This window comes from Vitis riparia, chromosome 10 (assembly GCF_004353265.1).
Source record: "Vitis riparia cultivar Riparia Gloire de Montpellier isolate 1030 chromosome 10, EGFV_Vit.rip_1.0, whole genome shotgun sequence".
Lineage (NCBI taxonomy): Eukaryota > Viridiplantae > Streptophyta > Magnoliopsida > Vitales > Vitaceae > Vitis > Vitis riparia.
The window spans coordinates 5,760,713-5,788,008 of record NC_048440.1 but is presented as its reverse complement, the minus strand read 5'-3'; the positions used below and the strand labels follow the sequence as shown (position 1 = coordinate 5,788,008).

General features: G+C 37.7%; 1 protein-coding gene across 1 annotated transcript; it reads right to left on the bottom strand.

The window, feature by feature from the left end:
* Window positions 1–493: 493 nt before the first annotated feature.
* On the bottom strand, window positions 494–27,296 carry LOC117923796. The gene is made up of 6 exons (XM_034842250.1): window positions 26,991–27,296; window positions 25,732–25,844; window positions 15,771–15,881; window positions 15,537–15,687; window positions 14,824–15,095; window positions 494–1,156 (listed from the first exon to the last, which is right to left on the bottom strand). The coding sequence occupies exons 1-6, from the start codon at window positions 27,252–27,254 to the stop codon at window positions 919–921; spliced, it is 1,149 nt and encodes a 382-aa protein (XP_034698141.1). The 5' UTR covers window positions 27,255–27,296; the 3' UTR covers window positions 494–918.

The following is a 27,296-nucleotide window of genomic DNA, read 5'->3' as shown; positions in this document are numbered from 1 at the left end:
GGATGGTTGGTACAAATGCATACAAAACGTGGCATAATGTATGAACATGTAGCATGTTACATTAAAAACTGTCAGGCGAATTCAATACAACTTTCAAGAGAAGTCTTTCTAAGTTCTGTATTGGTAGACATGGAATCAACTATCCAAGAAAATAAGATAATAAACAAGATGCACACAAGTCAAATAGTGAAACCTAATTGAAAACCTCAACCACTTGAGCAGTGGAGCTGGTGCATGAAAATGTGGAACACTTTCATGGCATCCAGAAAGATGCTTCTTCAACAAAAGTTTCATGTTTGAGTTATAAGGACAAAGATCGGCTGCGCAACTGAAGTGTCTCTTGAAGCAAGTTGCAGCAGCTGCTCATGTTATTATTACAGAAGAAAATAACAAATGAATGAGCTGTGAAGGTAATTTCTATTGTTACTTGTAAAAAGAAAAGGTTATTTCTACTGCAATCGACAATAGATGACAACTAATTGAAACTCACTCGGACAGATCAAACACAGTATCATCTTCATTATGCTCGGTTAGTATAATGATGTAGTTAGGACAAAGATCCATGCAAAAAAAGACCAAACATCTTACACGAGTCTAGTTGGGCTGTGCTCGACAGTCCTTTAACCAATGACTAAATACATGTGCCTAGTTTGAGAGTGCTAGCAAGTATATCATTTCTATTAACATATTTCTCACATTCAGCTAAAGTGTGCTTAAGAGCTCATGCTTCTCCAGTCCTGCCTCAAGCCTCTTATACAGGTTATTGCGGGCTAGAAAGCCCACAAATAAAGAATAACAAGAACCATTTTTCACTAATGGACCTTGACTTTAACATCTTTGAGTTGGATTATCCGCACAGTATGCCCATGATGCATCATGTCCAAAGCAAATTCTGGTGTGTGGATGCCAATGAAGATTCTAGCTGCCCAAAATTCTATCTGCCATGGGGGGAAGGTACTGTTTCCAGATATTGCCTGGAACTGATTGCGAGGGTCCATTGCCAAATCCAGAGCACATGTTTGTTGGTCCATCATACGGTATGATCATTATCTCCTTGCCAGTTCCTCTCCTTGAATGCCCAAGTAACCAAGAACTAGAAAGCTTGGAATATCTGCCATGGAGAGCTAATGCAATCGCCGGGTTTTTAGGACTGCTCCTGTGAAAGGTAAACCCATATAAGTCAGTGACAATATGGTAGCGCTACAATTCTGCAATCTGTTGGAACCGGAATGAATATTAAGAGAACTGCATAATTGAATTCACGAAAATAATTGAAGGATGATAAAATAGGATAGATCATTTATTCAATGAGAGAATGACCTATGTTTTACACAAAAAAAATTTGAAGGATAGATCACAGAGGCCATGCTTGTTTCCTAAAAAATTTGAAGGAAATTCAAGGTAAAGAAAAAAAAAAAGAAAAGTAGAATAAAAGAAAAAGTAAAGAAAAATAAAAAATAAATTTAGAGTTAATAAATTATTTTTATATGCTACTTCAAACTCATTTAACTTATTATAATTTTTCTATATAAACATTAAATAATTTGAAAATACATAAACTACCCACTACTTTTAATTATATTTGATTTTCTTTGTATTTTTCATAGTAAAACTACACATGAGAAAATCATTCTCCTTAACATTTTTTTCCTTACTATGTTGAAGAAACAAATATAGAATGAGCAATTTTATACAAATTTGGGGTACAAACCATTTATGGGAACCCAAAAAAGTTCTAGTTATCATGTCGTAAATTGAAAGAATACAAGACTCACATGTGTCTTGATTTTTTAAAATAATGAGAATAAAATCTACATGTAACTTTAGAGTTCACGAGAGCTTACAAAGGCCCAAGTAGGGAGTTCTTTTGATAGCCAATTTCCTTAAATGGCCATCATGTCCTTTTCTTATACAAAAATTTAATTGAAGAAAGAGTGAAAGGGACAAGGATGGACAAGGACTAGCTCACAAAGGGAGGGAAACTAAAAGAAACCGAAGGAGAGCAAAATAACTGTTAATATGTAAAATTAGAGGAATTTATGTCTTATGCTAGTTGGAGGATACCTCGTTATGCCACATTGTTTTTCTACCAATATATAAAGAAAGCCATATCTAGCAAAAATGAGTGGCTGAACACTGGCTTTCCCTCAATCTTTTTTCTCGTGTTTTTCCTATTTTCAACATGATATCAGGGCAGGTTTAAAGCCTAACTGCTATCGATCATAAACCCTAGCCACCAGCTCTACCAACCTAACCCTAGTAGCTTCCAACTCTAAATCTTCTGACCCAAGCCACTACCTTACAAGCCAATTATTTTGCTGTCCATTGATTAGTTTTTTTGCTTTTTTTTTATTAGAAACAAAAGATGTATTAATTATGGATAAAAAGTACATGAAAAGGCAAAGGAGTCCTCACAATTACAAAAACTTAATCAAAATATGACTAAGCTCCCCCACCATACAAGGAGACTAACGCAAAAAGATTTAGTCTACATGAGAATATAAATAGATATAATCTTCCCAAACCCAAACTAAGCTCCTTTCATTACTGTCCAAACCCTTTTGATCTACACATCAAATATCAATTGAGCTAAATAATAATTTTTTTTTTTTGATAAGTGAGCACAAATTGTATTAAAGGGTAAAACGCCACAAAGCATACAGGAAGTATACAACACAGCCACACCCAAAAACGAAAGAAACAAGCAGCCTCACCGGCCCTTAAGTAGCCGCTAGCCACTTCAAAAAGACTAAAAGCGAAGAGGACTCCTATCCCATGTACACTTTAGCCCAACTCCACAAGTTATAAACAAAATAATTTTTGAGTTTTTGTATATCCAAAGAACCCCTCCTAAATGCTAATATATTTCTTTCCTTCCATACCGTTCAAAAAATACACAATGGGATGGAATACCAGATTTTCTCCCCACAAAAGGGCCCCTCCAACTAAGTAACACTTCTTTAACTGCCTCTGGGAACACCCAATGAACCCCAAACAAGGCAAGGACAATTTCCCAAAGGACCCTGGCCACTGTACAGTGTAAAAAAATGTGATTTACATTTTCCTCTTCACAACCACATAAAAAACAGCAATTAGGAAATTGCCACCCTCGTTTTTGAAGCCTATCCAAGGTGAGGATCTTCCCCCACGTAGCCTCCCAAGCAAAAAAGGCAGCTTTAGTTGGGACCTTGTCCACCCAAATGCATCTAATTGGGAAGGTAAGGGTATTGGGAGCAACCAACAGGTTGTAAGCATGTCTGACTCCAAAGGTGCCTTGACCCCCACCTCTCCAAACCACTAAGTCCTCTTCTTAGGAGATCTTGAAGCCCCTCAGCATATTAAACAAAGCTCCTATTAAATCCAACTCCCAATCATTTGAATCTCTAGCAAATCTGAGATTCCAGCCCCTTTGACCGAGGCTAGAGTCCCACACCTCATTGATCATTGCATTCCTATGCACCGCCAAGGCAAATAACTAAGGAAAAATTTTGGACAGCGCCTCGTTACCACACCAATGATCAGTCCAAAATTTTACCTTAGTCCCCTTACCCACCTTAAACATTATGTTATCCCAACACCAATTTGCCTCCTTCCAAATCTCCTTCCACACCCCCACTCCAAACGCCCCACGAGCTTTCATTAGTCCACCAGCCAAAGCCTTCTTGACCATACTTCACCCCAATCACTTTCTTCCAAAATATGTCATCTTCAAAGGCAAACCTCCAAATCCACTTGCCCAGCAAGGCTTTGTTAAGGAGATCAATCTTTCGTATACCTAGCCCTCCATTCTCCTTTGAGTACACACCACCTCCCAATTGATTAGGTGGATTTTCCTTTCCATTCTTCCCCCTCCCCAAAGGAAGTCTCTTTGTAACTTTTCAAGCCTTCTTGCCACTATCTTGGGCATTCGGAAAAGGGACAATTGATAAATAGGAATGATGGCCAAAGTGCTTTTGATGAGGGTAATTCTCCCGCCCTTAGAAATGTATTATCTTTTCCAAATGGCTAATCTTCTCCTCATTCTTTCTTCCACCCCATCCCACATAGATATGGCCTTGTGGTGGGCTCCAAGGGGCAACCCCAGATAAACTGAAGGAAGAGCCCCCACTTTACACCCAAGCTCCTCTGCCATTTCCTCAATTTCTTCAACCTCCCCAATAGGGATTAATTCGATTTTAGCTAGGTTTATTCTTAGCCTAGAAGCCACCTCAAACCAAGCCAAAATCCAGCTTAAGGAGGTTAGATACTCTTTCTTAGCTTCACAAAAGATGATTGTGTCATCAACAAAGAGTAGATGAGAGACATCCATCTCCATCCTCCCTCTTCCTCGAAGGCTGCAACCTGAGATGAACCCCCCAACAGCAACCCTTCTTATGAGTGCACTTAGCACTTCCATACCCAGGACAAAGAGATAAGGAGATAGAGGATCTCCTTGACGCAACCCCTTGGAACTCGAGAAGAAGCTTGCTGGCACCCCATTGACCAAGATAGAAAATTTGGTAGTTGAAATGCACCACCAAATCCACTCCATCCATCGAGACCCAAAACCCATCTTGTGCAAGACCTTCATGAGGAAATTCCAGTTAATGCTATCGTAGGCTTTTTCAATGTCCAATTTGCAAATCAGCCCCTTCTCCTTACACTTGTGCCAGAAGTCGATCACCTCATTAGCTATAAGCGAGGCATCCAAAATCTGTCTGCCCCTCACAAAGGCGTTCTAGTCCACTGAAACCACCTTTCCTAGGACCTTCTTCAGCCTATTTGCCAACACCTTGGCCAAGAGTTTGTACAGTCCCCCTAATAGGCTGATAGGCCGAAAGTCCCCAAGGTCCTCAGCTCCCCCTTTCTTTGGAATTAGGACCAGGAAAGTGGTGTTGAGGCTTTTGGCAAGAGATTTTTGCTCAAAAACTCCTTGAACAAATCCACAATCTCCTTCTTCACAAAGTCCCAACAGAATTGCCAAAAGGCCACTATAAACCCATCCAACCCAGGAGCTTTGTCACCATTCATGTCCAACAGGGCAGAGTGGATCTCTTCCTCAGTGAATGGCAACTCCAAGCCTTCAGCTTTATTGGAATTTAGACTTTGGAGGTACAGCCCCTCAATATCCGCTTTCCAACCTGGCTCTTCAAAAAGCAGTTGTTGAAAAGCATTCACAATCCCCTCCCTCACCTCCTGCTCCTCAGTCCTCCACACCCTATTGATTTTAATTTTCTCCAGGGAATTGTTTCTTCGATGGGCATTAGCCATCCGTTGGAAAAATCTTGTATTCTTGTCCCCTTCCTTCAGCCACAACTCCCTCGACACTTGTTGCCAATGGGCTTCTTCCAGCAGAACCCACTTTTTGAAAGTTTCCTTAGCTTCCTTTTTCATCTTCGTTTCACTTACTGAGAGGCTCCTTTCACTTTCCACCCTATCCCAGAACTCGACCTGCTGCAGAGCCAAGTTTTTGTTAACTTCCAATCTTCCAAACACATCCCTATTCCAGTATTTGATTTTCTGTTTCAACACCTTCAGCTTAGAGGCCAATCTAAAACTGGCCTTCCCACTCACCCCAGACCCCTGCCACCATCCCCGAAGAAGGTCCTTAAACCCATCCACTTTCAGCCACATGTTTTCAAACCTAAACGGAGAGGGGCCTCGTCTTAACCCGCCACCTTTCAGCAAGATGGGAAAGTGGTCAGAAGTGGGCCTTGACAGCCTGCTTTGGACAACCCTATAAAATTTATCAAGCCAATTCTGGGTCACAAGGTATCTATCTAGTCTAGCACAAGATTGGTTGTTCCTACCCCCACTCCAGGAAAACACACCACCTTGCAACGGAAGATCTAGAAGCTCTAACTCATCAACAACCTGGGCAAATCTTCTCATTGCACCACTTATTTTTCCCTGACTGCTCCTTTCTCTTTGGGAGAGGATGACATTAAAATCGGCCCCTAAACACCAAGGGTCATTTCAGATGCCTCTAATTGCCACTAGCTCCTCCCAAAAAGCCTCCCATCCTCCCTAGAGAACGGCCCATAAACTCCTGTGAAAATCCAGACGAACCCATCTTCCACATTCTTGAGCCTACAGGAAATAGAGAAGTGTCCCACCTCCATCTCAAGCACCTCCAGGGTTCTTTTATCCCAACAGATCAAAATTCCACCCGCAGAACCATGAGCATCCATGGCACCCCAGTCCAAGAACCTCCCAGAGCCTAGACTCCTCACCACACCCTCAGACATTGATTGAATTTTTGTCTCCTATAGACAAAACAACTCCACCCTTTGATTCCTAATCATGGCCTTAATCACCTTTCTTTTGGAGCTATCATTAGCTCCCCGCACGTTCCAACTTAGCAACCTTAACTTCATTATACTTCCAACATCTGGCCCCTTCTTTCTTGCGTACCACTCTTCTGCTTCTTCCCCCCCTCGTAATTAATGGAGCATTCTAGTCTTTTCAATTCCCTTTCAAATTTCGATTTGTCCAAAAGAACTTTACTATGGACTCTTTCCCTCCTTTTTCTGATCTTGACCAAGAAATCCAAAATGTCCTTCTCCAAGCCTTTTGTCGAAAACCCCAAGAACTTGTTGAATTTGTGTGAAAGCCCATTGGACCAAGAAATCCTAGGGCTTTCAATTGAGCTAAATAATATTGAAAGGAATGTTTTTAAAAGTGTCGTTATAGGACGCCTAGAAAGAAGAATAAAAGGGAAGTAGATCCCAAATGTCTCTAGTGTCCTTCACTTTTCTCAAAGATTCTAGCATTTCTCTCTCGCCAAGCAATCCAAAGCAATTTGAGATAGATTTGCCAAAGGGTTTTGCCTCTAATGGAGCTCCTCAAACCTTTATATGAAATGATCATCATTTGCATATACTCATACGCAAAACTCAATCCATCTTAGCTTGTCTAAATAGACTGTGTGAAAGCCCTAGGATTATTAGACAATATAGAAAGGGAAGGTCAACCATATCTCCACTCCTCATACACAAAATGCATCAATAAGGACTTAAGATATTTGAAAGATCTTCTTAACTTTAGCAAATTGTTGGTATTTATCTTATTATGTGCCACTAGCCAAGCAAAGGTCTCGACCTCATATGACACTTTGAATTTCCATAAAAATTTAGCTAGAGAGAAATGGACTAAATTTGATATGGACAAAACTATTAAGAGTTATTTTACAGAGAACAAGTTTAAAGGGGATAATGGCCAAACTCTTGCATCTTAGACAGAAGAGACAAATGCACATGAGTCAAAGAGGACATGAGTCTTTTAAAGTCTTCAATCTCCATATCAATGATGTTATGACCAATATTAAGGTTCTAAGAAAAAGATGAGTTGCTAAGAATAGATGATGTGGTGAGAGTTTTAACTATGACAACTTTGTAAAGTCTTGAAATTTATGAACACAAAGGTTGATTCCCTACCATAAATCTTCCCAAAAACGAATTCTCACCTCATCACCTACCACAAAGTAGGTGTGTGTAGAAAAAACCTGAAACCCTTGTAGAATGGCCTCCCAAGAGCACCATTAGCATGCGAGCACCATTAGAATGCGTCCTGTAAATGCTCATAATAACCTAATGTCAAAGAGTAGAACCATCCCTAAGGAATCTCCAAAGCCTCTTCCCCGAGAGAGCATGATTTGTCGACGAAATCTTCCCAAATCCTAAACCTTCAGAATCCTTAAGCCTACACACTAGGTCTTAACTAATAAAATGATTTTTTTTTCCCTCCCTAACCTCTAACTAAAAAAAAAATCTCTTTGTAATTTCTCAATCTTTCAAGTGGCTGATGTTGAAATCTTGAAAAAAATTAAGAAATAGCTAGGGATGTGAGACAAGCATGAATGAATTAGAGTTATTCTATCCCTAGGGACAAAAAACCGTTTTTCCACTCATCCAATCTCCTTGACAAAAAACAAATCATACCCTGGACAACTACTAGGACAAGTTTAGACCAGCTTAGGCAAATCAAGTTGAGTCTTCCATTAATAATGGTCCTGAAAATCAAATTGCAGAAACTGAACTTGATGTCAGTGGTAAAGATTCACTGATTAATCCAACTATCATGATATCTCATACAGGTGCTCATGCTTTTCTCACCACCATTAACTCTTTCTTACCGTGGATTACTGATTCAAGAGCTTGACATGTAGCTAGTAAGTTCCTTATTTTCACAATATGAAAAATCAATAAAAAGGTCATTTTTTACTCCGGCGGATAAATCTTCTTCTATCATTTTTTTTTTATTGGAAACGACACAGAGATATATTGATAGATAAAAAGAAGTACAATAAGAAGGATGAGAAATCCTCCCGCCAAAGAAAACTAAATTACAGGAAATTACACTATAAAACTAGCAAACTCTCTATAAAGGACCATTCCTTATGGAGTACACGCCGCTAACCAATCAAGTTGTAACACATTAAGGGGAATCCCCTTAAACACCTTGGAATAGAAAGCCCAAAAAGAAACAAGGAAAACAATAGAGTCCCAAAGAAACTCTGAATTCCTTGCTTTATCCTAAAAAATCCTCGCGTTTCTTTCCCACCACACAACCCCGAATTAGAGCAATGCTCGCAGCTTGCCACAAAACTATCCCCCTCTTGGAAGTACCAAAACCATTAAATTTGATGGACATCATGTCAAAGATGCTCCTCGGGGGGACCCAATCTTCTTCTATCATTTTAAGGGAGAGTGTTCCACCCAATACCTTATTTCGCTTTTCAATTAAGTTCATCTTCTACATTCCACACTTTATCTTCTTCCCATTAGCTAATTAACTAAAACCTTAATTGTTCTATTACATTTTTCCCCTTTTTGTCTTATTTTGTAGAATATCCACCGATAATTGACAGAGGACTTGAGCATGATTCACTAAACGACCTCAATGTTCCTTCTCTACAAGACAAGCCCAGTAAGAAGATTTCTAGCATTGTTGATATAGAACAACCCTAGGATGGTTTGCCTACAATCAAATAGGTGGGGTAGGGGTTTTATTTTTTTAGGGTTTAAGGAGAGGAACAAGAGGTAAAGTTTGTGGTAGAGAAAAATAAAATAAAAAATATAGCGAAAGAAGATACGAGGAAGAAGAGATAGAAATCTTAGAATCTTATTAATGTCTTTTAGGAATCTCACCTAAAAAAAAAAAAAATCAATGGAGTCTCACCATTAGAATTGCAACACTTGCAAAAAAAACTAATATTATTTAATCATCAATCAATTACTTTGGTTTACGTCAATTAGCCTTATTTATAGGCTTCTTTAAGAAACCCAAAGTCTATTAAGATTCTAACAACCTATTCTGACTCTAATTCTAATTCTCCTATGACCTAATTAGCCATTCCTAATTTGATTCCAATAAATACTAATCTTAATTTAATTCTGACTAATTATAATCTCAATTAAAGTTTATTTATGTCTTTCCTTACCTTTCTTGAACACACTTTAAACGGTTTTCCCAATTTCCCCCATCAATTGTTAACCTGTCTTCTTTGATTACTCCTATCCATGTTTGTTGGGTCTATACTAAGTCTGAGAGAAAACTAGAGTGTGAATCATGTGAACTTTGGAAGCATCATACATTTGCTTTCCTTCTTAGTTCAATGAGATAAGTGTAAGCCTTTTTTCTTGTGATTCATCCTAATATCTAGGGTCCCTATCAAATTCCAAATGCTCAAAGGTTCTTATATTTTGCACGTTTTGTGGATGACTATTCTAAGATTACATGGGTTTTTATATTAAAAAAGGAGATCCAAGGTACCATAGTACCACATACATTCCAAACCTTTTATAATGAAATTAAAAAAGAGAAAAAAGAAAAAGATAATCAGTTTAAGATCTCTATTTGCACTACTCGTTCCAACAATGTTTTTAGATCTCAATTTTTTATTTTACCCCATAGTATTGTTCACAAAATCTCATGTGTATAGACCCTAACAAAATGAACTTGTAGAGAGGAACAATAATTACTTACTAGGAATTGCACATACAATTGCATTTCACATTAAAACACCAAAATATTATTAGAGGTATGTTTTTTTTCACTGCTCATTACCTGATGAACCAATCACCATCAACAAAGTTAAATAACCAAACCCCTTACTCTATTTTATTGTCTAATTTCCCATTATTTTCATTTCCACTAACATTGATTAATTGTGTTTTCTTTTTCTATAATCTTCATCCACAGCAAGACAAATTCTCTCCTCATTCCATTCAATGCATTTTTCTTTGATATTCCTAAAAAACAAAAAGGTGGCAAGCTTTCATCCTAATATCTAGGGTCCCTATCAAATTCCTAATGCTCAAAGGTTCTTATATTTTGCGTGTTTTATGGATGACTATTCTAAGATTACATGGGTTTTTAAATTAAAAAGGAGATCCAAGGTACCACATACATTCCAAGCCTTTTATAATGAAATTAAAAAGAAAAAAGAAGAAAAAAAAGAGATAATCAGTTTGAGATCTCTATTTGCATTCTTCATTCTAATAATGCTTTTGAATCTCAAATTTTTATTCTACCCATAGTATTGTTCATAAAATCTCGTGCGTATAGACCCTAACAAAATGAACTTGCAAGAAGAACAATAATTACTTACTAGAAATTGCTCATACAATTACATTTCACATTAAAATACCAAAATCTTATTAGAGGTATGTTATTTTCATTGCTTATTACCTGATGAACCAATCACCATCAGCAATGTTAAATAACCAGACCTCTTACCCTATTTTATTGTCTAATTTCCCATCATTTTCACTTCCACCTGCAACAATTAACTGTGTTTGCTTTTTCCATAATCTTCCTCCACATCAAGACAAATTCTCTCCTCATGCCATTACGTGCATTTTTTTTTTTTTGATATTACTGAAAAACAGAAAGGTAGCAAGCATTTTGATCCCATTACCAACAAATTCTTTGTGAGTGTCAATGCTACGTTCTTTGAAAACACTCCTTACTCTCTTATTTAGGTTCTTTAGATGATAAGTTGTGTAATTCATGTTCTCCAATTCTTCTTCTCATACATAGTGTTTCAAATACTTCATAACCCCATCCCCTTGCACATATATCAGAGAAGGAAAGTGTTTTGCAAGTAGTGGGTCAAAATCAATCTCAGCTTCCTACTCAATTAGAGTCTCCAGTGGCAAATCCTACCATCTATTTCTCTAGTTCCTTTTATTTCATGATTCTATACTTCCAATTGCTTTCAAAAAAGGCAAATGTACCTACACTCATTATCCTTTGATAAATTATCTTCTTCATTCAAATGCTCTACTCTAGCTTTCTCCCATAACTTACTAGGAAGCACTTAGTTACATCAAGTAGAAACAAGCCATGAACAAGAGATAAGTGTCCTTACCAATCATGGCACTTTGAAGCTTGCTTATTTGTCACAAGGTAAAGACACTGTTGGTCGCAGGTGGGTCTATGTTAGAAAGTACCAGCCTAATGGAACCATTAAACAACTCAAGGCTAAATTAGTAGTAAAAGGATACACAAAGACTAATGGATAGATTGCTTTGAAACTTTTTCTCCTATAGTTTGCATTAATTCTGTTGGTATTCTAATATTTTTTGTTGTAAATTTTGCCTGAATATCATATCAACTGGATCTGAAAAATGTCTTTTTGTAAGGAAATGTGAATGAGGAAGTGTAAATGGAACAACAACCTAGGTTTGAGCATGGAGAGTGGTGAAATGGTAGATCATATCTTATTACATGCCCATTGAGTGGGGCCTTGGCATAGACTATTCAGCTTGGTTCATATAGATTGGATTCCTCTTAGGAGTGTATGTGAAATGGAGATTATTTCATATAAAGGATTGGGAAATACTAGTAGAGGCAAGGTGTTGTGGTAGTTTGCTTGTCTTGCTCTAATGTGGGTTATGTAGCAAGAAAGAAATGCTAGGATTTTTTAGGATAAGGCAAAAACTTCAAAGGATCTTTGGAAAATAATTCATTTCTTAGCCTCCTTTTGGGCATCTTGCACCACAACTTTTAAAGGTGTTCCCCTTAATTTGATCCAACTTGAATGAATGTTGGTGTGTGGTTCCAAGGGTGTGGGCTAGCAATGATAGATTATTTTTTATGTATTCCCACATGGGACATGGTTTGCGAAATCTCATAGTTGTATAGATTCTTAAACTTTGAGGTTTTTGCTTTCTTTTTGTGTACTTATTGGAGGATCTCTCATCCTTCTTTGTACTTATTTTTACTTACCATAATATACTATACTGTTGTTTCTCATAAAAAATAAAATAACCTAGAGTTGTTGCTCAAGGGGAGTTGGAAAGGGCCATTTATGTCTTAACAATCATCAAGAGCCTGCTTTGATAAGTTAAGCGATGTACTTTGTTAGAAAGTCACATAATCATAGGATTTTTTAGTTAAGGAAACTATGTAAATATAGAATCCCATGTATAGTCAATTGTATTAATATCAATCCTTGATTGTAGGGATTTATATGGTAGTTTCTCTTTTCATTTTTTAGCATCAGCTATATATATATATGAGACTAGACCTGTAACTTGAATTAAATTTAGAAAAAATCAATCATTCTTTCCACATGGTATCAGAGCCCTAGGCTTACTGGAGTTTTTTTGTTGCCTTCTGGTATGGAATTTCTTTTTGTTCAAGCAATTCTTTTGCTTCTTTATTGCTGGTTATGTGGCATTCTTCTGTGATTTGTTATTCCCGGCTTTTATGGTTTTCCTGTTTTTCTGTCGATTGATTTTGTTTCCTTTCCCTTCTTGCTGATTGGGTCTCTTGAATTTTTTTCCTAGAAATCTTTTTCTTCTTCTATCATATTCCCTCCTATTTTTCCCTTCTCATCTTCTATCCTTTCTCAAAGAACTATTTGCCATGTCTGAGGTGTTCGAAGCCAAGTCCTAGACAGGGATGAGTTGCTATCATTGAATGAGACCATCTCTATGATTCAAACAGAAGAAGGAATGCGAGGGGTGATGATTGAATCCCAAGAAGCAGATGGCTCGGCTATACAGGAATCCGACAATGCTTCCCAATGGTGGACCAAATCAGGTTTTCAGCTACGAGAATGGCAAGGCGGATTTTTCCAAAGTAGACAACAAAGAAAATCGTTGGTGCAATTACTGTAAAACCAGGCCATGAAAAGGATTGTCACTAGAAATTACATGGAAAACCACCTAATTTTGGGAAGAACTGAAATAGTAAAGGCAGATAACAAGGTCATTAGGGGCAGGCTCATCTTTTTGCTACTCAACCAAGTGATGAAAGTTCCCAAGACACTAGAGAGTTCTACAAAGAAGAGAATCAAAAACTAAGAAACTTGCTGGGAACTCTGGAAAAACCCTCGAGTGATTGCTCATTGGCACTTGCAGGTAAGTCTCTTATCTCTCATATGTTAAGTGCTTCGAATATTAATTTTCCAAACTCTTAGGTCCTTGACTTAAGAGCAACAGACCACATGACAAATTCTTCCCTCAAATTTAGTACCTACAGTCCATGCCCAAGTAATAAAAAGATTGCAACAGCTGATGGGTCATTGACTATTGTTGTTGGTCAAGGTGAAATTAAAATACAGACTTCCCTAGTCTTGAAAAATGTTTTACATCTTTCTAAATTGTCTACCAATCTTGTTTCAATCCATAAACTTGGTTTCATGGAGGAGTAAGAAACAAAATGTAGTGCCAAGACCCAATGCTAAAGCAAAGTACAAAATAATGGCCCATACAACCTATGAACTCATGTGGATCAAGAATCTTCTACAGGAGATTGGTTTCTCACTTGATAAGTCCATGACAATATATTACGATAATAAATCCCACTTATAGCTAGTAATCCAATCTTTCATGAGAGAACCAAGCATATTGAAGTGGATTATCATTTTATTAAGGAAGCTGTTATGAGCTAGAAGGTAGCAGTCTCTTATAGAAGTCAACAGATCAAGATAGAAATATATTAGATAATGCCTTGGAAATGTGTCTTCTCAAACTAGTGTTCTAATCAAGGCCCTTGGAACATCCTTGCCCCAGCTCGAGGGGGAGTGTCAATGTAATATCCAGGAGTGCTTATATATTTATGTCTGCTATCAGCTAAAGAGATTACTTTGTATCTCTAGATTATTTTTTTATCAATATATAGAGAGCCATCTAGCAATAGGGAGTGGCCTCACTTTCTTTCACTCTTTTTCCTCTTCACATTTTTCTCTTTTCAACAACAATAAAAACCCAAAACCCTCAATAACCACATGTAAGAAGCATAGCAATGCTCTTCAACCTCAACTGTAGAAACTTGTTTTTTGCCAAAAGAAAAAAGGGACCAAGAAAATAATTCACTCTTTGCTATCAGAATATGGAACCCAGTTAAAGAAATAAGCTTATTGTCAAAGAAATAAGCTTACCACCTTGTTCTTGAAGCCTAATTACTAAAAATTACTTGATCTAACACCATGTGCCCATGTCAATCCAACCAGAACATGTTTTCACAAGCCACTTATTGCCTTCACATCTATTCCTCACTCATACCCCATTGCCAGCACAAACCTATAAAATAATTGCAAGCCCATAAAAATTCCACATGTTGCAGGTGAGACAAGGGTAATTTTTGTCATTTCATGACTAGGATTTCATATGCCATTGTAGGAAATCCTTCCAAGCTCTTGATGGTAAAAGTGATTACCAGCATGCACAACAGACTTTCAAGTGAAAAATCTTATTGAAAACAAAGCTTCCGTGGTTCCTTGGCAGCCACAAAGTAAAACAATAAGAGTGGATCCAAATTTTATGACTAAAACAAAAAGGCAAAAAAAGACCACAAAACTGCAAAATAAATAAGAGGTGAATACCAAACCTTTCACTCCAGTTCAGAACTTTGCTCCACCATAGGATGGCTTCCACAAGATCTTCATCCAATTTCCTAGGATCGATTAAAAGTATACTAGAGTCGGGCATACAAGCCTTCATTGCATAAGGTGTCCCAGATATCCAAGATTTTGAAGCTGTCCTCTGAATAGCAGCTAAGACCTCTGAATTAACATAATTATCCAATCTTTTAGAACAGTCCTCAATAACTGCAACAGCATAACTGGTCAAGTTAGCCTCAAGAAGTTCTTCAACCCTTCCCTGCAATAAATCAAGTAGAAAGTTGTCAATCATGTAAACTTTGGAATGGATTCTTATCAGCTAAGACCTCCTGCCCAAATTATCAAGTACCGTGACATTCAATTTTTAGCCAACAAACTAATATAATTCTTCTGGTCAAAGTAATTTAAAGAGAAAAATCACGGGTATCTAGTTTCCCTGTATTTTTTACCAAGAATTTGAATGCTGGAGAAGGCACAAAATTTTGTGCGGAACTGCATTATCTAATCATACCTCCTATTTCAAGCACAAGTTTATGTTCAAAAATATATTTATAAGAACTTGTTGCTCTTTTTTTTTTTCCATTTTCAAGAAATTAAACTTCATTTGTCAGTGGTTCAATGTGACATTCAATCCACCAGCTAAGAGGTTCAGGAAACACAGAAAGAATCACAAACAATAGCAATATATTGGGTAACCAACCTTTACAATAACATTTGGTGAGATATATATGAACTTGCCCCATGACCTGTGGATGGTCGGTATAACAAAAGGTACTATTTCCTCAAAAGAGCGGCCAGCATACACTATACCAGAATTAGCAGTCCTAACTTTCTCTTTAACTTCCTCTTGCCTGCACTTTTTTTGTAATTACATTAATTTACAAACACTAAGCTGGAGTTTTTGAGTGATCCAATTAAACATGAAATGGCTTACCCAAAAATTTCAAGGTCTGAATGCGGAAATAACACCTTCAGTTTAAAATAGGATACTTTGTCATCATGCCCTTCAGGTATAAAGAAATGGAAATGAACCTTATCTGGATATCTAAAAACAATATGAAAGAGATCAACTCAGTTAAAAAGTATAGAACTCCCATGGCAACACCCAGAAAAGTTCTAGCAATTCTAAATTTCTAAAAAGATTTTTAGAGAAGGCCTTCTTTATTATTTACTGGTAGGAAGAAAAGCAAAACTCTACTTATTATAAAATATTATTGTTTCTTGAAACATATCGATGTTATGCCCTATTTTGCATTCACTAAACCCTTCTTTCTCAAAAATCTTTAGCATTCATTAGACATTCCTTTGGAAACATAATACATCAGAATGTATATAACAAAAAAACCCTTCATTGAACTACAATGCAGAAAAAAGAATGCCTTCAGTGACCCCACGTACTTAGCCTTTGTTTAGTTGAGATTTGTGTTTGTGTTGGACAACCCTATATATTTGCCCTAGAATTACCCTGCACTAACAGCTACTCAACATATACATTTTACAAAAGGAGACATGATAGAGACAAGTGGTTGTTGAGCTATAAATAGAATAGGAGAATTATTTTCCTATTATGTTAGTTTCTTATTTCTGTAAATAGTTAGTTTTATGATTTAGGAATAAGTTAGTTTCCTAATATGTCTCTTGTTTCCTATTTCTTCTCTTGTAATCTCTTATATAAACTGTGTATAGTCAATCTAATATACAGAACTTATTATTTTTCATCCCATATTTCGTGTCATAGTATCAGAGCTGTAGATTTTTAAGACTTGAGCATCATTCTGGCCTTCATCGCCATTTTTCTGGCCTTCATAACTGGATTTTTTTTATTCACGTGTTCTTTTACCAGCCTTCGTTGTTGCTGGTTTTTTTGTCTCACAATATGCCTTAATTCCCAAGAGATCAGGTTTTTTCGTGGAAGATGTCGGAGATTGCAGAGACAACTACTACAGCACAATCGGAGAAGATTGTTTGATCTCAACAACCCAGGGAATTGCAAAACATTCAGGCTGCGTATAGGCTAGATGGAAAAAATTACCTTAAATGGTCTCAACTTGTTTGCACTGTGCTGAAAGGGAAAGGGAAGATCAGCCATCTTATGAGTACAGGGCCGAAACCAGGAGATCCCCGTTTTGAAGCATGGGATGAAGAAGATTCTATGATTATGGCGTGGCTACGGAATTCTATGACTCCTGAGATTAGCGACACATGTATGTTCTTGGCTACAGCTAAGGATATTTGGGAAGCAATCCAACAAACGTATTCAAAAGCTAGAGATGTGGCTCAAGTATATGAGGTTAAGGTGAAAACGATTGCTGCAAAATAGGGAAGTAAAACAGTTACTGAATATGTCAATCAATTGAAAGCTTTGTGGCAAGAACTTGATCATTATAGGGTGATAAAAACCAAATGTCCTGAGGATGCCACTATTCTAAAGGATTTCGTTTGAACAAGATAGAGTCTTTGATTTTCTTGTTGGGCTTAACCCAGAATTTGATCAAGTGAGAATCCAGATTCTTGGCAAGCAGGAGGTTCCATGCTTTAATGAGGTGGTGGCACTGATTCGAGGCGAGGAAAGCCGAAGGAGTGTTATGCTTGAACCACAAACCTTTGATGGATCATCCCTAGTTGCAAAAACAGAATATTCAAAGCAAAGAAAGAATGATCTGCCTAAACACTTAGGTAGAGACAATCAGTGGAAGGAGAACAAGGACAATCTCTGGTACACCTTTTGCAAGAAACCAAGGCACACAAAAGAGAAGTGTTGGAAGCTAAATGGTAAACCACCAAGTCGTGAATGGGGAAACCGTGGAGGGTAGCAAAGGCCTCAAGCACACATGGCAGAGCAACCCAAAACTGAGGAAAATTCAGCAACAGGCGGGTTCAATAGTGAAGAAATGGAGAAGCTAAGAAACTGAGAACTTGTTCTTTGGCTCTTTCAAGTACACCTTCACTCTCTTTTTGCATAAATGCCTCACACAGGGTTTATGATGACTCTTAGATAATAGACTCCAGTGCCACAGACCATATGACCTCCAAATCTCAACTTTTCCATACCTATACCCCAAGCCCAAGTAACAAGAAAATTGCAATGGTCAATGACTCTTTAGCTACCGTTGCAGGTTTCAGAGACATATGCATCACACCTACCCTTATTCTTAAAAATGTCCTCCATGTACCAAAATTGTCAGCCAACCTTGTTTCCATTCAAAAGCTTACCCTCGATGCGGCACTTAGACAAGTCAAGACAATTGATCTTATTAAGTCAGCCTTACCCTCGATGCTTAGCTCACTAGGTTAAGATACACACGACTTAGAAGTTTTAGAAGGCATAGTAGGCAACACTTGAAGAAACAGAAACTTTATTGCTCTCAAAGGATGCTTACGAGTGCTTGGAAGCTCACTTGCTTGGTGCATTGACCAAACGAGGGTCTCACCTATTTATAGCCACCTTAGGAAGTCTCTAGAACCTTGGAGGGTTCCTTACAAATCAAGAATATTCTAGATGCTCCTACACTAGTCTATGTACAAGGCTATGTAGAAGATGACTTTGGAAGACTCTAGAACACCCCACACTATTCCAAGGTTTACTAGCCAAGTTAGGCATCTCTAGAAGCTTCCACACTCTTCCCTTGTAGCTAAGTGTAGATGGCTCTAAGGGTCTCCAAAAGCTTCCTGCATCCTATATAAGCCCATGGGGAGGGTCATTTGGAGCATGTAGTGACACTTTGCTCACCTAACACATCACATCGGGAGCAAGTGATATGGGAACTACATTCTCGATGGGCAATTGGTCATTTTAGGAGAGATAAAACAACTACAATGACAAAGGATTGCTTTTTATTTTCTAAGTTTAAAAAATGATGTAGCTAAGAATGTTTCTAAAGGCTAAAAATCAATCTTCACAAAAGCAAGTTGATTCCAGTGGGGGTGGTTCCTAATTTTGCGGACTTGCCTAGGGTGTTGGGCTGCAAAGTGGGTTCTCTTCCGTCTTGTTATTTGGGTCTGCCTTTGGGAGTTGCTTTCAAATCATCTTAGGTTTGGGATGTAATGGAGGAGAGATTTAAAAAACGGCTCGCTTTGTGGAAGAGACGGTATTTGTCCAAAGGAGGAAGGTTGACTTTGGTAAAGAGCACTCTTTCTAGCCTCCCAATTTACTTTATGTCGTCATTTATCATTCCTCGCAAGGTGAGCCTAAGGTTGGAAAATATTCAAAGAGACTTCCTTTGAGGGGGAGGAGCTTCTCAAAGTAAGCTGCATTTGGTGAATTGGTCTATTGTTTGCATGGAGAAAAAGGATGGGGGCTTAGGTATCAGAAACCTTTCTAGGCTAAATAAGGCTCTTCTTGGAAATTGTTGAAGATTTGCTTCCAAGCAAGATTCTTTATGGAAACAAGTGATTGTAAGGAAATTTGGAGAGGGAGAAGGACGTTGGTGTTTTGGTACTTCAAGGGAGAGTCATGGAGTGGGGCTTTGGAAGGCGATTAGGAACGGGTGGATGGAGTTTAGCAAAAGGGTGGCTTTTAAGGTGGGGGATGGTAGTAGAGTGCGGTTTTGGAAGGATAGGTGGTGTGGAGAGGATTCTTTGGAAGAGCCTTTTCCAAGTTTGTATTCTCATGCCTCCTCCAAGGATGCTTGGGTAGCTTAGTTATGGGATCAATCCAGGAATTTAGGTCATTGGAACCCTGTATTCACAAGACTTAACAATGATTGGGAAATGGAAGAGGTGGAAACTTTTTTCAATAGGTTACATGGTCATGCGCTTAGAAGGGGTGATGAGTGTCATGTTTTAGAGGGTTTCAAAGAAAGGTTTCTTTACAGTTAAGTCTTTCTTCTCATCCCTAGTTCCATGCATTGGTAGAGAGTTCCCTTCAAGCTTAGTTTGGAATCCTTGGGTTCCAAAGAGAGTCAGCTTTTTTGCTTGGGAGGCTATTTGGGGAACAATTCTAACTATGGATCAACTAAAAAGGAGGGGTTGGGTCTTACCAGGTAGGTGCTATTTGTGTAAAGCGGATGAAGAATCAGCAAATCATGTGCTTATTCATTGTCCCAAGGCAGCTATGATTTGGCACCTTATTTTTGCTCTTTTTGGTGTTCATTAGGTTTTGCCCAATTCTATCAAGGAAACCATTCTTGGTTGAAACGGCACCTTTGTTGGAAAGAAAAGAAAAAAGACGTGGAATGCAGCCCTTTTATGTTTATTTTGAACTTTATGGAAGGAAAGAAATAAAAGAATCTTTGAAGATACTGAATTAGCAGATCAAGCTATTTTACGGTCTTTTTTGTACACGTTTTTGGATTGGGTTAGGGTGCATGTAGATTGTACTTCATGGTCCATTTTCAATTTCATTGATTGGTTAGGTTGTAAGTAAGGGATTTTTTTGCGTTTTTCTTCTTCCTTTGGCCTTGTTGTCTTGTATACTTCGTGTATACTTTCAGGTGTACTTCAGGCTTTCTTAATACAATTGCTTTTACTTATAAAAAAAAAAAAAAGAATGTTTCTAAATGTTGCGCATGCCAACTATCAAAGGGTAGGAAGAAAAATACAGGGTTGTACATGCCACTCCTTGTGCCAAATGAGCCATGGCAAGACCTAAGCATGAACTTTGTCCTTTGTTTGCCACAAACTTTCAAGGGACATGATTCCATATTTGTCATGGTAGATCGTTTCTCTAAAATGGTGCACTTTATCCCATGTTCAACGACTTTTGGATGTTTTCCATGTTTTGTAACTCTTCTTTAAAGAAATTGTTTGACTTCATGGTTTGCCTAAGACTATTGTTTTCAAGTGGGATGCAAAGTTTGAGTTATTTTTTAAGAAACTTATGCAAGATGCTGAACACAAAGGTGAAGTTTTCCTTTGCTTTTCACCCTCAAACCAACAGTTAAACAGAAGTTGTGAACCGAAATTTGGGTGATCTACTTTGTTTCCTAGTTAGGGAACATGTTACTAATTGAGATCAGATTCTTCCAATGGTTGAGGTTGCATACAACAGTTCAACAAACAGATTTATAGATCACAACCCCCTTGAGATCATGAGTGGCCTACTTTCTTAGAAAACTATTGGTTTAATTCCCTTACCAATGTAGGCACGACCAAGTGTTGAAGCTAATGCTTTTAGCAAACATATAAATGACATACACGATGATGATCGAAGGAAAATTGCCATCAGCAATGAGAATTACAAAGCAATGTTGATTTGAAAAGAAAGTTTGTTGATTTGAAAAGAAAGTTTGCTGATTTTAAAGAAGGAGATATGGTTATGGTAAGTATAAGGCCAAATAGGCTGCAATTAGATCAAATAAGCCGCCAAGAATTTGAGAACCTGGAGATTCCCTTCTCTGAGGAAGAGGTAATTGCTATCAGAAGATTCAAACTGGAAGGCTAATATTGGGAGGCTGCAATTAGATCAAATAAGCCGCCAAGAAGCTGAGAACCTAGAGATTCCCTTCTTTGAGGAAGAGGTCCACTCTGCTTTGATGGATATGAATGGAGACAAAGCCTCAGGCCCGGATGGCTTCACAGTGGCTTTTCGGCAAAACTGTTGGGAATTTGTAAAAGAGAAAGTCATGGAAATGTTTAAGGAGTTCCATGAACAAAGCTCTTTTTTAAAGAGCCTTAATACCATGTTTTTGGTTCTAATACCAAAGAAAGGAGGGCCTGAGGACCTTGGGGATTTTTCACCTATAAGCCTATTGGGGGGGCTGTATAAATTGATGGCTAAGATGCTAGCTAATAGGCTCAAGAAAGTGATTGGAAAAGTGGTCTCCCCTTATCAGAATGTTTTTGTGATGGGTAGACAGATTTTGGATGTCTCCCTAATAGCAAACAAGGTGATTGATTCTTGGCAAAAAAAAAAAAGAGAAAGGGCTTATATGTAAATTAGATATCGAAAAAGCATATGACAGCATTAACTGGCAGTCTTTTATGAAGGTTATGCAAAAGATGGGGTTTGAGTCAAAGTGGTTGGGATGGATGTGGAGATGCATCTCTACAACTAAATTTTCAGTTTTGGTTAATGGGGTGCCAACAGGCTTCTTTCCAATTACCAAGGGGCTTCGTCAAGGAGATCCCCTATCTCCTTACCTCTTTGTTATGGGAATGGAAGTGCTGAGTACTCTCATTAGGAGGGCTGTTGAGATGGGCTTCCTTTCAGGGTGCAGAATCCGAGGAAGAAGAAGGTCGAATTTGAATATTTCCCACCTTTTTTTTGCTAATCATACAATTATTTTCTGTGAAGCAAAGAAAGAGCACCTAACTCACTTGAGCTGGACCTTATTTTTGTTTGAAGTCGCGTCAGGTTTAAAGATCAATTTGACCAAAAGTGAAATCTTCCCAGTTGGTGAGGTGGAAGAGGTTGATGTGATGGCAGTGGAGTTAGGGTGCAGGGTGGGTTCTTTGCCTTCTTCTTATTTGGGACTACCTTTAGGGGCTCCTAACAAGGCTCTCTCTGTGTGGGATGGGGTGGAAGAGAGAGTGAGGAGGAGACTTGCACTTTGGAAATGTCAATATATTTCCAAAGGCGGGAGAATCACTCTCATAAAGAGTACGATGGCTAGTATGCCCATTTATCAAATGTCTCTCTTTCGAATGCCCAAGGTAGTAGCAAGAAGGTTAGAAAAATTACAAAGAGACTTTCTTTGGGGAAGGGGAAACTTGGAGAGGAAAGCCCACTTAGTTAATTGGAAGGTAGTTTGTGCGGATAAGGATAAGGGTGGACTAGGCTTAAGGAAGCTAGCTCTCTTGTGTAAGGCCTTGCTTGGCAAATAGATATGGAGATTTACTTGTGACAAGGAAAATCTTTGAAAGCAGGTGATTTCGGTGAAATATGGGCAAGAGGGCCTTGGTTGGAGGACAAATAAGGCTAATGGGGCATTTGGAGTAGGGGTTTGGAAAGAGATTTTGAAGGAAACAAATTGGTGCTTGGAAAATATATTGTTCACAATTGGAAATGACAATAAAATCAAATTTTGGATTGACCATTGGTGCGGCCGTACAACGCTATCCCAAAGTTTCCCACAATTATTTGCCATGGTTGCACATAAGAACGCCATGGTGGAGGAAGTTTGGGACCAGAATTTCAGTCAGGAAGGTTGGAATCTAAGATTCTTTAGAGTTTTTAATGACTGGGAATTAGATTTGGTAGGAAATTTGCTCCATGTCCTGAGGGGCTATAGGCTAACTTTGGAGGATGACTCAGTCTCTTAGAAGGGTGGAAGAAACAGGCAGTTTGGAGTTAAGGAAGCGTACAGTTTACTGGTTAACCCTAATGACACCGCCTTCCCGAAGAATTGCATATGGGTGGATAGAGTTCCAACCAAAGTCGCTTTCTTTGCTTGGGAGGCTACGTGGGGGAAGGTGCTTACGTTAGATAAGCTCCAAAAAAGAGGATGGTAGCTCCCTAATCGTTGCTTTTTGTGTGGTTGTGAAGAAGAAACTGTAAATCATATTTTTATACACTATATAATGGTTAGAGTTCTTTGGGAAATCGTCTTAGTTTTGTTTGGTGTTCAGTGGGTCTTTCCAGAAACTGTAAAGGAGGTCTTATTTAGTTGGAGGGACCCTTTTGTGGGGAAAAAAAAAAAGAAAAAGATTTGGAAATTCATCCCGTTGTGCATTTTTTGGACGGTTTGGAAGGAGAGGAATAGGCTACCCTTTAAGGGGGGTTCTTTAGCAATTCAGAAACTCAAAAATTCTTTTGTCTGTAATTTATGGAGTTGGGCTAGATTGTATATTGGAGAGGAGGCGCTTTCTCTTATAGGCTTCTTGGAGTGGTTAGCATCTACTTAAGGGTTGGTGAGGCTTTTGGTTTTTTTCTTATCTTGTTTTTGAGGTTTTAGCTACCCTGTATACTGTATGCTTTGTGGCTATTTACCTTTTGTTATTATATTCCTTGCTTATTTATCAAAAAAAAAAAAAGGCCAAAATGACATCCTAAAGGTGTCTATAAGAAAATTTACTCAAAGAATGTTGGTCCATACAAAGTGCTCACAAAAATTACCCCCAATGCTTATTTTCTTGATTTGCCAAAAAAAATATGGGCATTAGCAACATTTTCAACATTGAGGACCTCACCCTATGATCTGATCCTGAAGATGCTATAAATAACGATGGCCCAAATGTTGGCTTGCCCCAGCTCCTCGATTAAAGGAGGAAATTGAAGATGTTTTTTATCACCAAATTGTTTCAACTAGAAGATGGGGCTATCAAAAGTATCTTATCAAATGGATAGGGAGGCCACTTTCAAATTGCACATGGATCATAGATAAAGAATTCCAACAATTGAATCATGACCTTTATGAGAGATTTTATGTCTTCCACAAGTTAGGGTCAAGTTTTCCTAAGTCGAGGGGAGTTGATGGAGACGAATGACAACCACGTTTAAAAGTTTACCAAAGACGCAAGGGAATGGACTCCAAGGCCCAAGCTTTAATTTAGCATTCCCTAAATTATAATAGGCTTAGCTAGGATCTTATATAATTTAATATGGATTCAATCTTGAAGCATTTTCCAAAAATCACATTATAGGCCTAATCAATGGCCACAAGTTACTATTTTCAATCATAAATATTGTCGTATTCCGAGAGTCTTTAATGTAGTCTAGCAGAAAATCTAAGGTTTTGTTATTTCCAAGTTGCATTACTACTATGTGACTAGTTCCAAGGAATTATAAGTCCCTAGAGAAGTTCTATATGGTAGTTGATCTATCTTCTGAAAAGAAATCAATGAATGAACAATTAAATTTCTGGCAGCCACTATTTTCTTTGTGTGATACAAAGAGCACTTGGGTTTGAAGCCTAAAAGTTTCTAGGAGTGATTCCTATGGTTCACTCAATTACACTACTACTCCTTGCATCTTACTTTCATGTCTTGTATCACTATGTAACATTTGCATACAGATAAATTTTCATTAAACAATCAGTATTCCTCAAAAATTTTAAAAAATCATCACTCAGATGAGCACCATAAAATTTGGTGAACAAAGTTTGATGCATGCATGTGATACATGCTTCACCAGTCATCCAAGTTCTATTTATGACACAATCTGGTATATTATGACAAACAAACAGGACAGTCATAGATGCATAAATTGCTTACCTCCTTTACTGATTGTCCAATTTAATCATTTATTTGAAAAGTTTATATTTGCATAAAAACCAAAAAAACATTCAACTCAACATTGACTAAGCATGATATTTAACTGGTAAATCATGCAAGCCATAGCCTTAACGAAATGCTTAGCAGGAATCTCTAAAGGACTAAATTATATGGGCTTAAAAGGCACTAAGCCGATAGCATGATGTTTCCCAAGCTGAATATCCACTCCAATAAAAGAAAATAATAATAATGTATGAGAAACTTGCAGGAGAAATTTTAAGAAGAGAAAAAATGAAGTAAAAGGCTTCATTTGAATCTCATAAGGAGCAAAGACAAGTAAAGGAAAATAACAACAATTACTTTGAGTGGCATTGCTATTTTACTTTCTCTTCTTGTTATTTAGTATGTCCAAATGGAGCCTATGGCTCTGTTGGGCTCCCAGAAGCTGTACGGTTAAGGAAGAGGAAACAAAAAGGGAAAGAAAGGAAAAGGGCAAGGAAACAACCATAAGTTTGAGCCCAATAAATTTTTCTCACACTCTTGCCTCAGCCTTCCTCGTGTTTTTTAGAAATAAGCTTGGAGGTTTCAAATATATAAAAGTACCTCCTAAAATCCATCAGTGATGTTTTCCATTACTACCAACAAAATAAACTAATATTCCTTAAATTATTTTTTTTCTTCCACTGCTTCCTGAGATCCAAACAAAATCTAAAGAACCCAAATTTACAGGAAAGAAAATCAATCAGCTGCTGGATATGTGTATGACATGACAAATGTATGAGAACAAATTGTAAAACTTGAACCTGGAGTTTGATAGAGTTGAATTGGCAAGAACCGCCAGCACTCTAAGGTCTAAACAATCCATCCAAGAGACGATGTGTACTTTACCATCCTCAGAAGCAACAGACCTGCTAAACTATAAACACAACAGCATTGTTAGCCCAAAAGGTTCACTAGAGAAAAATAAATATATATCAGATGATGCTTTCTCCTTTTTCTCATTCTTTTGATCTGTGAGGTAGCTGAGAAAAATTTAGGGAAAAAAATAATTCAAATGAAATTTTTGTTTCCCTTTTAGCATTCATGAAAACACAACTCTTCCCTCGAGATAATCTAATACAAAATGTATGGATTGGTCAACTTTGAGCTTTCAAACAAAAAAAAAATGATAATGAAAAACAGAGGAATCCTTTTGTCTGAGCTTTTGGAAATTATTTTTCTTGTTGTCTATTGAAAGAAACAATGAAAAGACAAGTAGGAGCTTGAAAATTCTGTCTTTTCTTTCTTTCTTAAGTCTTCTTAGCAACAGAATAACCACTCAAGAAAACAAATTAATATCAGAAGCTGCTCTCCCTTTCTCTCTTACTCTGTTTGGTTGCTTAGAAATATGTACGGCGACATAAAAGATGAAAGTTTATTTCCTTTTCTAGCATTAATAAAAACATAATCCTTTGTTCAAAAGAGTACAGTACAACAATTTAGGTTTATTTGAGTTTGATTTTTTCAAACAACTAGAAATAATAAGAGAGACAAATATAAGCTTCAATATTTTCTTTTGTGTTGTTTAGGCATCCAAGAAAGCTAAAGAAAAAGTTAAATACAGCCATCAAAGTTATCTTTCCTATTCTTTTTTTCTTTCTTTCTTTCTTACATTTTCTGAGGAACCAAACACAGGCCAATGCCAACAATTTTGGATTACTTAAGTGTAAATTTTTCAAAGACCCCTCTGTTCAAGATTTTAAATATTATGTTTTAAGTTATTTCAGAATCCCGAACAGAGAACGGTACAATAATAGCCTAAGAGCCCTTAAAGCGGCAAAGGGTTAGGGAGGGTTATGGAAAGTTCCAGGTTCAAGTCCCAGTGAGTAAAAAAAAAAAAAAAAATTATCTATCAAAAACTTAACAAATAAACGTAAGCTTCAGAGTTCCCCTGTCTGCCCTTTTCCATTCTTTTATTTTATTTTCTAGATAACCAAACAGAATACCCGATTACAAAAAATAAGAATAAAACTAAACTTATAGAAAATATAAAAAGAAAGTGCAAGGTTCAAAAGGGACTCACAGAAGAAGAAACGGGAGAACCGGAGTCAAAAGGGACCCATTTTCGGAGAGGATCGGAGGGATGGCGAAAATGGGTTGCAGGCAGGAACTGCAGCAAGCCCAAGAAAACGACGACCACAAAAGCCAGGAGCTGGGCAATGGGTCTGGGGTTGGGAGACGCATCGACTGGCGGTGTGGGAGGTCCGGGAGGGCTGACCGAGCTGGAAGCTTGGTGGGGCCTTCTGTAAGTGGCTGAAGACCTTGAGAATATTGGCGAAGATGACATTGACTCCCCTTCTCTGTCTCTAATTTGCAAGTGGCCAAGAAT

Excerpts from the sequence above, each read along its gene's own strand:
- LOC117923796 (XM_034842250.1), bottom strand. The coding sequence starts at position 27,254 with ATGTCATCTTCGCCAATATTCTCAAGGTCTTCAGCCACTTACAGAAGG. Across the intron at positions 15,882-25,731 it reads TCAACTCTATCAAACTCCAG|ATATCCAGATAAGGTTCATT; the intron begins GTTCAAGTTTTA and ends TATTGTTTTTAG. Across the intron at positions 15,688-15,770 it reads TCAGACCTTGAAATTTTTGG|GCAAGAGGAAGTTAAAGAGA; the intron begins GTAAGCCATTTC and ends AAAAAAGTGCAG.